The 13,710-nt window shown below is 39.0% G+C and overlaps 1 protein-coding gene across 1 annotated transcript in view; it reads right to left on the bottom strand.

Annotated features, from left to right (window-relative positions):
• Positions 1-13,710, bottom strand: part of CTTNBP2NL (CTTNBP2 N-terminal like) — a 63,371-nt gene that overhangs the window by 33,499 nt on the left and 16,162 nt on the right. The window contains exon 3 of the mRNA XM_008055360.2: positions 10,838-10,945. Coding sequence (XP_008053551.1) covers positions 10,838-10,936 — 99 coding nt within the window. The 5' untranslated portion in view covers positions 10,937-10,945. The remainder of the gene's footprint in view (positions 1-10,837; positions 10,946-13,710) is intronic.

Raw genomic sequence — 13,710 nt, 5'->3', positions numbered from 1 at the left:
GGCCATTGCACTCCAGTCTGGGCGACAGAGGGAGACTCCAACTCAAAAAAAAAAAGCAAACTTTAGGCTTGTTTCATACAGATAATTTCTGTTATTCCTAAGAAAGAGGTAATAATATTCTATCGGATGGTGAAAAAAATGTACACATTGTTTATATTTTCTTCTTTGGAAAAATTATTTCTCATAATAAGCCAATAAATTATTAAGACTAATGAAGGCAAAGGATGAGGCTGCTTTAAAGGAGAGCAACTCAAAAAGAAGCAGAGGTATTGTTTCTTTTTTTCAAGTGCTTATAATTTTTAAATTACTACTAAGGTTTGCTATCGGGAAAATAATTACTGAACTCTACTCAGCAAAAATTTTATTTTGTATATTTTTTGAGACACAGACCCACTCTGTCATTCAGGCTGAGCGCAGTGGCATGATCTTAGCTTACTCACAGCCTTGAATTCCTGAGCTCAGTGATCCTCCCACCTTAGCTTCTAGGGTTTCTGGGACTACAGGTGTGTTCCACCATGCCCAGCTAATTTTTTTTTTGGAGAGATGGGATCTGACTATGTTGCCCAGGCTGGACTTGAACCCTGACCTCAAACAATCCTTTTGCGTTGGCCTCCCAAAGTGCTGGAATTACAGTCATGAACTACTGTGCCAACTCATCAAAATTTTAAAAATTAAATTACAGTTAGTTTCTATAAAGTGGCAGAATAAAACAAAAAAAACCCCACAAAAATCAATTATGTTTTTTTTTTTTTTTTTTTTTGAGTTGGAGTCTCACTCTGTCGCCCAGACTGGAGTGCAGTGGCCGCTCCCGGCCACCGCAGCCTCGACCTGCTGGGCTCCGGCGATCCTTCCGCCTCAGCCTTCCAACTAGCTGGAACTACAGGCGCGCACTACCATGCCTGGCTAATTTTTTTGATGTATTGTAGAGATGAGGTCTCGCCAAGTTGCCCAGGCGGGTCTCAAACCCGCCGGCTCAGGCAATCCACTCACCTCAGCCTCCCAAAGTGCTGGGATTACAGGCTGAGCCACCGAGCCCGGCTTCAATTATGTTTTTAATAAATGCAGAAAAAAAAGACAAAATCCAACATCCATTCTTGATAAAAACTCTCAGCAAAATACAAATAGAAGGAAATTTCCTCAATCTGATAAAAAGCATTTGTGAAAAGCCTATAGCTAACATTATACTTAACAACGAAAGACTGAATGCTTCCCTTCTAAGATCAGAAATGAGACAAAGATACCCCTACCGCTTCTATTTGACATTGTACCGGAGGTTCTAGTCAATGTAATAAGACAAACAAACAAACAAAAAACATCTGAATTAGAGAGAATAAATAAAACTGGCTGGGCATGGTAGCTCATGTCTGTAATCCTAACACTTTGGGAGGCCGAGGCAGGAGGACTGCTTGAGGCCAGGAGTTCGAGAGCCTGGGCAACACAGCAAGAACCCTCCTTCCTAAGAATTATCTGGCATAATGGCACACATGTGTAGTCCTAGCTACTTGGAAGGCTGGGGCAGGAGGATAAACTGAGCCCAGGAGTTCAAAGCTGCAGTGAGCTATGGTCATGTCACTGCGCTCTAGCCTGGGGTGACAGAGCAAGACCCTGTCTCAAAAAGAATAAAAGAAAAGAAAAGAAAGAAAGAAGTAACACTGTCCTTATTTGTAGACATAATTGTTTGTAGAAAACCCAACAACATTATTTAAGAAGAAACTAGAATAAGTGAGTTTAGCAAAGTTGCAGAATATAACATCAATGTCAAAAAATCAATTTTTATATCTATATATTAGCGATGAGCAATCAGAAATTAAAACTTAAAAAATTTATAATACCGTCAAAAGTCTGAAAATATTAGGGATAAATCTGACAAAAAATGTGAAAGATCTATACACTAAAAACTACAAAGCACTGCTGAGAGAAATTAAAGACAACCTAAATTAACATTGAGATATGCAGTACTGGCTGGGCACAGTGGCTCAAACCTGTAATCCCAGCACTTTGAGAGGCTAAGGCAAGTGAATTACCCGAGGCTGTGGGTTCAAGACCCACCCAGGCAACTTGGCGAGACCTCATCTCTACAATGAATGAAAAATTAGCTGTGCGTAGTAGCACGTGCCTGTAGCTCCAGTTACTTGGAAGGCTGAGATGGAAGAATTGCCTGAGTCCAGCATGCTGTGAGCGTACCACTGCACTCCAGCCTGGGTGACAGAGTGAGACTCCGACTCAAAACAAAAAAACAAAGTATGGTATAAAAATACAATGGGATACTATTCAGTAATAAGCAGGAATGAACAATCAATATATGCAACACAGATAAATTTCAAAATAATTATGCGGAATGAAAGAAACAGGGCCAGGAAAAAAAAAGAGAATACATGCTATATGATTTTACTTACATAAAACATCAGTAAATGTAAACTATTTTCTAGTGACAGAGAGCAGATCAGTGTTTCAGGGACAGGGTGGGGTAGACATGAAACATGAGGGACACGAAAACAATTTTTGAGACAATGAATATGTTTGTTATCTTGATTGTAGTAATGGTTTCATGGGAGAATACATATATCGAAATTTATCAATTTGTACATATAAAATATATATAGTTCACTGGATGTCAATTATACCTCAATAAAGCTGTTAAAAATATGTAACAATATGCCAAATCAAACAATAGAACAATAAACAAAGAAATCAATGAAAGAAAAATCAATCCTGCTGAAAAGGCTTCCACATCATCCTTGTGTTTCCTGTTTTCATTCTAAAAAGAAAGGGGACTATAATATAACACGTGTTCCATGCCCCAGAGTTCATGCTTAACCTTTACCGTCTCGAAATACATGTTTTTGATTGTGGGGACTGGGGATGGGTCAATTCAAAATTATCAATTCCCGTAAGAAAAACTAGCTAATGTGCAAGCACCACTAATAACAACAATGATTTTATTGAAAAGTAAGAATTTGGCCGGGCATGGTGGCTCACGTCTATAATCCCAGTAAATTTGGGAGGCCGAGGCAAGTGGATTGCCTGAGCCCGCGGGTTCGAGATCAGACCAGACAACTCTCTGCATAAATCAAAAATTAGCTGGGTGTGGTAGTGCACACCTGTAGTCCTGGCTACTCGAAAGGCTGAGGCAGAAGGATTGCTGGAGCCCAGCAGGTTGAGGCTGCGGTGGCCAGGAGTGTGCCACTGCACTCCAGCCTGGGTGACAGAGTGAGGCTCCAACTCAAAAAAAAAAAAAAAAAATTAGCCAGGTGTGGTGGCACACACCTGTGGTTCCAGTTACTTGGAAGGCTGAGGCGGAAGGATCGATTGAGCCCAGCAGGCTGATGCTGGGGTGGTCGTGAGCGTGCCATTGCACTCTAGCCTGGGCGACGGAGTGACTCCAACTCAAAAAAAAAAAAAAAAAAAAAAGAAAAGTAAGAACTCTCATCTTCCTCATGAAGGACAGCAAATTATCAGTATTTTTGGCTTTATGTAATATACCTTTGTTCCTAAATGAAGGGATGGACTTTAAAGCCTATGTTCTAATAATAATAGCTAAGAATAAATGAGCACTGAGCACCTTGATTAGCATTTGCTATCGCATTTAAACCTCACAATAACCATACTGTTTTACAGATGAAGCTCACAAGGTAAAATAACTTGTCTAAAATCACACAAGGCCAGGCTTGGTGGCTCAGCCTGTAATCCCAGCACTTTGGGAGGCTGAGGCGAGTGGATTGCTTGAGTCTGGGGGTTTAAGACCAGCCCAGGCAACTTGGCGAGACTCTACAATAAACCAAAAATTAGCTGGGTGTGGTAGCGCACGCCTGTAGTTCCAGCTACTTGGAAGGTTAAGGCAGAAGGATTGCCGGAGCCCAGCAGGTCAATGCTGGGGTGGCCGTGAGTGTGCCGTTGCATTCTAGCCTGGGTGACAGAGTGAGACTCCAACTCAAAAAAATAAAATAAAATCACATAACAATTAAGTGGCAGAGCCCAAACCTAAGTCTCTCTGACTTAACAGCTCATGCTCTTAACAGCTACACTTAATTGAATGTTCTGGTAATTAGTAATTATCCTCATGTCTCTTTTTTGAAAAACTAGGATTCCATGTATGAACTTTACTCGGAGAGGGTAGGAATAAAAAATATCAGGCACTCCAACGATAAAAAACACATTAAAATGTGGCCAAAAATGGCCACTGGCTACTTCATTAAATAACATGTTTCATAATAAAGACTATGAAAGTAAATCTAAAAACCTTATCGCTTAAACTAAATAAAGTCTTGTTTGTATTCTAACAAAAAGTAAAAAGTAAAAAAAAAAAAGTAAAAAAAAAGGTAAAAAGAAGTCAAGTTTATTATTCACCTTTCATAGACTGAAAAGGGGGCTGACACTCAGAGGCAAGTGTGGCCTTGAAGGGCCATGAAATGGGTATATTAATGGGCTTTTGGAGAGGAGAGAGTGGCAGGTTTTGGTGAAAGAGGAGAATGAGAGGGAGTGAGAGAGTGGCATATCTAGACGGGCCCTCCAAAAATGTTACGGTCATCCCAGCGGGACCTCCAAAACATGTCAGGGTCATACTCTCCCAGGGGGGCCTCCAGAATATTAGGCCAGGCCTGCTGGGGGTGTGGGTGTCTGGAGTGTGATCTGATGCCGCATGAAAGATGCAAAGAATTGCACAGAAGTTAGATTAAAGAATATAGTTTATTTAAAAGTAAATTAGAGAGAGAGAGAAAGAGAAGATTCATCTCCCCAAGGTGGGGGAAGGGGCCAAAGCCTGGAAGCATGGCGGCAGCCATAGCTCAAAGAGTACATGGCCACACCAGTCTAGCAAGGCAATGGCCAATATCCCAGTTCTTATTCAAACAATTTCATAAACTGTAACTTTTCTCAGTTACAGCTATGTTCATGTGATCGTTATCAAATGATCTAAACTACCCATCCCAATCCTAAAAGCTCGTCTAAAAACCATCTATTAAAATGGGGTCATTTTTGCCCAAAGAATAATTAGGTCCAGGCTTATGGGTACCAAAGAATGTAAGATGTTCAAAGATCTGTTATCAAGCAAGTCAATATCTGATTTTTAAAAAATGCAAACACATCTTGTCATCATGGGTACTTGCATAATGAAATGAACATTTGCATACCTAACCCTGAACTGTACCCCACATCTTTAAAAGGAAAAAAAAAATGCAAACACTCTTGATAGGTTTATCAGTATAGGACAATGTACAGTGATCGTTAAGTTCAATTTCACCTTTTTCATCTCAAACAATACTTTATAATAATCTCCTTCCATAATAGGTACAAGGCCATGACCAAAAGCAGATGTTGGACTCTGGACTTAGAGTGAACTTGGGTTCTTTGTTTTTTTGGTGCTGTGACTCGGACACTAACCAAGATTGCTGCGGTCACAATGCAGAGTACTAATCACTATATAATCATGGCCTTGATGTTCTTGACCCAAAGCATCTTCCAGAGTAACTTTTATTTTGCTTTATATATTTGGTTCTGTTGTAAGATCCTTATAATTATTTTTTCAAGAATATTTTCAGTGAAAGCAATTTACTGTTTCAACAGAGACATATGTAACATTTAGAATTTTTATTTTTAACTCCTGGTTGCTGAAAAATTTCACAATGGTTAAACCTATAGAATGACGTATTGCATAGTCTCATACTCCAAATATATTTCTAACTTTGTCATGTCTACAACCATTTTGCCTGTAAATCTTCTTGCTTGGGGAATTCTGCAATGGCCTTTGGCCAAAAACAACAAAGTTCTATCCCAGGCTTTAAAAGAGTTATACCTATTTTATGACTGAGGCATGAGTGGAAAGGAATTCAAGACTCCTTAAGCTAATCCTACATGGAAGTTGTAATACTTTACCGTTTATCATTGTATAAGCAAAAATAATGATTTAAAATAAAATGATACCAATAAATGTTGAGTCAAAAAGCCCTTTTAGTGTGGCTTTGCATCAGCTCTAAGATGTGTAGATGTAATATAGTAAATGTGGAAGATTGAGAAATAAACATTTAATCTAAATTTTATTAGCAGTCAAATCTATTTTCCAGATTTTAAAAATGGCCATCGATTAAGGTTCCTCGATCCTCCTCTGGACCGGTCACAGACCCCACTGTGAAGCCATTCCTTAGATTTGCTTGAAATTACTGAACTGACACTTTCTTGCTGAACTGTGTGGTTCTACTCTTAGCTTCACCCAGGCAGTTCATGAGCAATGTGATTTGCTTTCATTGTGAAGGGGAGATTCCTTTAGTGTTCTCATTCATGAGATTAAAGTGGTCAAAGGGAAAGACTTTCACAAAGAATGCTTTTCTCTGATGTGATTCCTTGCAAAACAGAAAATCACTTTATACAAAGTTCCATTAGGACCAAATGCAGCACAAATGGCCTCTGGAACAATTAAACTTGAAATATACAAGACGCTGAATAATGTATTACATTATTTTCCATTGGCTTCTCTGATTCTATGCCAAACATGTCTTGGCTGCGAGAGAGAGTGAGTGAGGAAGCTTGTGGGGAGAAAGAGAACAGAACTGTGGGGGCTCTAGGAGGGTGCAGCTGCAATCTGGCACTTTGCAGACATTTTGGAAAATGAATACAGCTTTTTAAAAAAAAAAAAAAAACAATTCTAACTATAGGTAGAATCAAACTATGGGAACTTTCTAATATATCCCAAAGAAACCCAACCCTTGCCAGAGAAGTGACAGAGAACCACATGGTTTTGTTTGGAGATACATGGTTGAAGAATAGATTATATGTCCAGACAAAAATCTATTTTGAAAGTAAGGAGAAAAAAGATAAGTTTTTATACTGAAAGCCAAACAGAAAGGAAAAACCAATCACAGCTATTTAGGACAAAGACCAGAATCTTTTCAACCCACTAAGCATGAATCAAGCATTAAAATTAAAAGGAAGAAAATTAGCAAGTTGCCGTATTAGTGCAAGTCCAACAGGTGCTTATTTTGGTTCTGTAATATATCAAGAGTTTACTGCATTATTTTTTACAGCATTTACTTAACAAGCAAACAAATAACAACAACAACAGCAAACCCCAAAAACTACAAATAAAATGAGACTTCATTTTAACTTAAAGAATCCGGCATGGCAGTTGCTTTCCTCAAAGGATTGAAACAATTTAAACCCCAGCTGCCGCCCATTTCATCTAACAATAGACTGTTTAAAGATGTGTCACTTCTGGTGAAGCTATTCATTTCACCTAAACTGCACAGACTTAAGCCTCGGAATAACTTTATCACCTACAGACCATATGCAGACTAAATACAACACTTGTGCCTGATTCTCGATGGTATCTTATATCAAAACGCTCCCTTAATTATAGCTCTTGCTTCTCAAGCTGCTCTTTCAACTTGTCAGAAGCTGCCTATCGTAACTAAAACTGGATTCATGCAGAAAAAATGTATTTTAGGAAAACATGTGCACCAAGCACCTAAGCATCTGTTAACATTAAAGCCAGAAGGCAGCATTGTAGGTTGTAGAGCACATAAGAACAGGTTTTAAAATTAAGTAATTCTCAACATTCACTTTGAAGTATGATGACAGGCTTTAAAGGAACACACCACGATGGTAAAATCATTTCATTTGTTCCACAATGCTTATTGGACACCTACATGCCAGGTGCTATGCTAGATGCTGAGGATACAATGATTAGTAAATAGACAATGAAGTGCTACAGGTCCCTACAGTTTCTATGACTGAAAAGCAGAGAGGTTATATAGGTAAAATTATAAAACAGAACACAAAGTCATTTGATTTTTCTATTAGAGGCAGCCATCCCCCCTATGCTTACCCCAGTTATAGGGAGTTAAGACATGAAAATGAGGGTAAAACGTGAGAATAACAATAGTCAATTAGGGGTGAGGATTAGGAATGAGGTCAAACTTTCCCCAGTTCTTCTTTTCTCTTCACTGATCATATAAATATGGGACAAGAAGTTGGAGGGTATCCTGGGTTTAAGCAGGTCAGGACTAGTGGGAATAACGAGACTGGGTTAGAAGAAAGAATACAGGTTTTCAGAGACTTACAGGAAAGAGTAAAGAAAACACCAAGAGTGACAAAAGGGGAGGGTCTGTGAAGGTGGCGGACATGAGTCACTAACAGGAGTGAACATTTACATATGATATATGTTGGCTGGGGAGTCATCAAAAAATTAAGTACTGTTGAGAACACACTAGAACTATCCATTCAAATGATGGGCAACCCACTGACTGCTCCTTGGATACGGGGTACATGATAGACACTGATAGGATATAAACAAGGGAAAAGAAGAAATAAATCATATCTGCTAAAATATCTGCAGTCACCCTAACTGTAAAGTTTTACCTACAAATAATAGTTATTAATCATTTATTCTTATTGTAGACAAGGAAACTTTGCTCCTGACAAATTAAATGACTTGGTCAAAGTCACACAGTAATGCTTAGTGGCATGACAGGCAATGACTCAGGCAATATACTTTAACATACATAACCAGATGTATGTTACACCCATAAACATGTGATCCCAGAGAAGCCATGAGACGGATTCTATTCCTCCATATCAGAAAAAAACTAATACACTCTGGAGAAATAAAACCACTGGAGATTACTTACTATACATTACAAATCTACAGTGGAAAATAAAACAGCAGTAGTTTCAGTGATTACCTTGAGGTATATCTAATTAGGCAGAAATGTCAGGTTTTTCAGTCAGCCTTAAAAGATATAAACTGGCCGGGCGTGGTGGCTCACGCCTATAATCTATTAAAATGAAAGAGGTAGGGGACATTGTACATATGTGGGGTCAGGAGATATGTGGAAACTCTCTTTGAGAGGCTGAGGTGAGAGGATTGCCTGAGCCCATGGGTTTGAGACCAGCCTGGGCAACTTGGCAAGTTCTCATCACTACAATTAAAAAAAAAAATTAGCTGGGCATGGTAGTGCATGCCTGCAGTTCCAGCTACTTGGAAGGCTGAGGTGGAAGGGTCGCCTGAAACCAGCAGGCTGAGGCTGCAGTGGCCATGAGTGTGCCACTTCACTCCAGCCTGGACGACAGAGTGAGACTCCAACTCAAAAAAAAAAAAAAGATATAAACTGTTGTCACTCTAAACTGGTTAGATGTTATGTTTGTCACAATTATAAATCTTCGAGTTATCTAAGAAAAGACTACTCAAATATGACTAAATGAACACATATACTCTAAATCAGTGTAGGAAGGGAAAAAAGAATAAAAGATAGACCTTTTTGTATGAACTCTGAGTGGTTATTATTGGCTACTTAGGAAATCACTGATTCTCCAAGCCTCTAACAATAGCAAAGAGAGAATGATCTTTGCTATAAAAAACTTCAACAAAGCAGTTTCATATCAACACATATGAAATGTTAATACAAATGTCCCTTTTATTTAATAAAGAGCTAGGAATAGTTTTTTAAGGTGTACGAAAGCATTTCATAAACCTTTTATTAATAAACCTTAAGATGTACATCAATATAACCTCTCATTCAAGTCTTAGATATTTATTCATTGCACTTTGCAGGAACTGTACTTTCTTCAGCATGCTCAAGTCTCATCATTTTTGGCCATTTCCCTCACCTTTCAGCAATATCATCTTCCTACTGCTCACATAAATACCCTTAAAGTCTTTTTATCCCCTATCCAAGTATGCTCTCAAGACAGATTGGAGAAAAGCCTTCCAAGGTATAAAGATGGTCATGACACCTGAATGTTCCCCTTGTATATTTAAAAATAGACTTTACAGAGAGTTTCCACATATCTCCTGACCCCACATATGTACAATGTCCCCTACCTCTTTCATTTTAATAGATAGCAAATACTTAAACCCAAGTAAGAATTTTTTTTTTTTAGAGGTGGGGTCTCACTCTGTTGCTCAGGCTGGTCTCAAATTCCTCAGCTCAACCAATCTTCTTGCCTCAGTTTCCCTAGTAGCTGAGACTAAGGGCAGGTGCCACTACCAAAAACAAAAATTCTCAATCTGGGGTCCAAGGAATTCATGGATGTCTTCACAGGTTCTTGATCTCCCAGATACTATATACTGAATTTTGACATATGGATGTATAAACATTTTTTAGGAAATGGGTCTCAGCCAGTTTTCAAAGGGGTCAGCATTCAAAACAACTAGGGTCCACTAAAGGAAAAGAATGAAATTCAAGGTCTAGATATCAGGTGGAAACTAAGGGAGCTATTTTGAGGACAGAAAGCTTTCACAGTGTCCCTAAAATTATAACACATAGTAAGTATTAATTTTAAGGGGAACTATAGAAATACCCAGGTTAAATAATTGCAACCGGGGGGAGGGGGATGGGATTAACAGTAGCAAATATCTGTCAGGGGATGGGAAAACACCTCTAATCAACAGGGTGCCTGAATGAAACGTAATTGTACACCTAACCTTAACTGTACCCCACAAAACCATAATAAAAAATATTGATTAATCAAAAATAATAATAATAATTGCAACCAATAAAACGACTTTCAAAATGCATGATGACCTCGCTCTCATTTGTCCTTTTTTTTTGAGTAGGAGTCCGTCACTCAGGCTGGAGGGCAGTGGCATGCTCATGGCCACCTCAGCCTCGACCTGCTGGGCTCAGGCGATCCTTCACCTCAGCCTTCCAAGTAGCTGGAATTACAGGCATGTGCTACCATATCCGGCTAATTTTTATTGATTTATTGTAGAGAGGAGGTGTCTTGCCAAGTTGCCCAGACTGGTCTCGAAGCCATGGGCTCAGGCAATCCTCTCATCTCGGCCTCCCAAAGTGCTGGGATTATAGGCATGAGCCACTGTGCCTGGCCTTGGTGTCTTTTAACATACCTTTAAAGCTTCTATAACAAGGTCCCTTGCTTCAAGTTCTCCTTCAAGAATACTAAATAGTGTCAGGAGTTCAGGTTTGCTGAGTTTTTCCAGATTCATTCTGAAGGGCTAAAACAAAGACAACAATCAGACAACCTCCAGAAGACACAGTTAATTTGATATAATTAAAGAAAAAAAAAGGGACAAATTAAAAAAAGCAATTACAATATAAAATGCTTTAAGAAAGGAAATGATTACAGTTTAGTAGAAACATAAGTACTTTCTGATGTTAATCACAAACTGAGCAGCGAAAGAAAATTCACTTTAATGATTGATTTCATTGCCAGTCACATAAAGATCAATTTTCATCATCTTTTCTTCGGGTATATTTATAAACAAATATTCTAGAAGGTCTCAGAAGGAGTCAGTCACTAATCTTGTTCACTAGAAGTTCAGGTAAAATTGCATTACAATGAATACTATTTTACTGAAAAATTGTTAGACATGAAAAGATTTCCCAGTTTTAGATAACCAAATTCCAAAACTGTATGTAAAACACTCTGAAATTCCTTATCACTTGGTTACAATAAAATCTGGGCAAAGAATGTTTGGTGCGAGTATGGGAAAATTTTTTCTTTTAAAATGTCTAATTTCAGCTGGGCTCAGTGGCTAAGCCTGTAATCCCGTGCCTTTGGGAGGCTAAGGTGAGTGGATTGCCTGAGCCTGCGGGTTCGAGACCCGCCTGGGCAGCGAGACCTCATCTCTACAATAAATAAAAAAATCAGCCGGGCATGGTAGCTCATGCCTGTAATTCCGGGTACTTGGAAGGCTGAGGCGGAAGGATCGCTGGAGCCCAGCAGGTCGAGGCTGCAGTCTGGGCAACAGAGTGAGACTCCAACTCAAAAAAAAAAAAAAAAAAAAGAAAGTCTAATTTCACAGATAATAGCTATCACCATACTTGTATTTTGTGTAGTAGAAAAGACAATGCAACCATATACAAATATACTTTTAAATGAATTCTCAAAATATAGTGTTTAAACATCTTACTTGGCCAGGCTACTACAAACCAGACTTACGTGACTTAACAAGTTCACATTTCTCCAAGGATCTGCAAGTTGTGAAGTATGTTAAATGGCAAATTGCATGGCACAAACTCAATCTTTCCCACAAGATCAATTTCTCACAAACCACACATAGACAGAATTAGACTGCTGAACAATCTTTGAAGGGTCTTCTGACCAGTGTGATGGTAGGATATATTTTGTAACTTCCAAAGTAGAACAAATACCGTTTTCCCTCTCCCACTTTTTACTTCCAATTTGCCACTCTCATCCAGTTTTCTTTAGAGTGAATCACAACTTAACTAGTTCCCACACCCTCCAGTGATTCTTCATTCTTATTAAATTTTCAGGGGGACACAAAGAGTCACTGACTTCTTCCACAGCTTTTGCCTTTATGTGAAGGAGAACATGTACAAAATACACACTTCTTTTTTTGTTAGATTGTGTTCCAGGATACTGGAATTCTACCTCATAGTAAAATATCCTCGATGTAATCTCAGCTAATTGCTAACTAGTGAATTTTAACAACTAGTAGGTGATTCTTACTTTAGTATTAAAGATATATCTTATACTTTTTTTTTAACTAAAAACTAAAAATCAAAATTAAAAACCTCCAAAAAATCTATTAAAGCTACACTTCATATAAGACGGTATATTGCAGAGGTCCCCAACCTCAGGCCACAGACTGGTACTGACCCATGGCCTGTTAGGAACTGGGCGTACAGCAGGAGCAAGGTGAGCTAGTGAAGCTCAATCTCTATTTACAGTTGCTCCCCATCTTCTGCATTAGTGCCTGAGCTCTGCCTTCTGTCAGATCAGTGGCGGCATTAGATTTTCATAGGCGTGTGAACCCTATTGTGAACTGCGCATGTGAGGGATCCAGGTTGCGTGCTCCTTGTGAGAAGCCAATGCCTGATGATCTGAGGTGGGGCTGAGGCAGTGATGCTAGTGCCGGGGAGCAGCTGCAAATACAGATGAACACTAGCAGTGAGGTTTGACTGCACAGAGACCATCATAAATCAGTTGCTTGCAGACTCATATCAAAACCCCATCAGTGAGTTGCTGTTCTTTAATTGTACAGCTGCATCTGGTGGCAAGCTTTAAGTCAGAATCTGACACTTATTTTAGTCTGCATGTGGCCTACCCCTTATTTTATTTCCCACTTCTGTCTATACTTCTTTTTTTTGGATAGCAAGTTGTATAATTATCTCATTACATATTACAATGTAATAATAATAGGAATAAAGTGTATAATAAATGTTATGCACTTGAATCATTCTGAAACACCCCTGCCCCACAACCCTGGTCTGTGGAAAAATTATCTTCCACAAAACTGGTCCCTAATGCCAAAAAGGCATATTGGAAAGAGCATGTAGCTCTGTAGACAGAGGTCATGTCTGCATCTTCCTAGTTGTGTGCCTGGACAAATTTTCTGATTCGGTTTTCTAATCTGTGAGAGCGGAATGATGATATCTAACTCAAAGGGTAGCTATAAAGACTCAGTTTATAAACGTAAAATATCTTACTGTGTTCCTGATACCAGCTAAATACCGGTTTAATTATTAACAACTACTAGCCTCTCTCATTTTCCAAAATAATTTAAGTAAAGCACTATTTAAACTGGGGACAGCCAAAAAAATTAAATTAAATTAAAGGCCGGGCTCGGGGGCTCAGCCTGTAATACTGCGCCTTTGGGAGGCTGAGGTGAGTGGATTGCCTGAGCCCGCGGGTTCGAGACCCGCATGGGCAACTTGGCGAGACCTCATCTCTACAATAAATCAAAAATTAGCCGGGCGTGGTAGTGTGCGCCTGTAGTTCCGGCTACTTGGAACG

This window comes from Carlito syrichta, unplaced genomic scaffold (genome assembly GCF_000164805.1).
Source record: "Carlito syrichta isolate Samal-C Ts95f unplaced genomic scaffold, Tarsius_syrichta-2.0.1 Scaffold301830, whole genome shotgun sequence".
In the NCBI taxonomy this organism is placed as follows: domain Eukaryota; kingdom Metazoa; phylum Chordata; class Mammalia; order Primates; family Tarsiidae; genus Carlito; species Carlito syrichta.
Note: the sequence above shows the minus strand (reverse complement) of the source record. Positions and strands in the feature narration are given on the sequence as shown.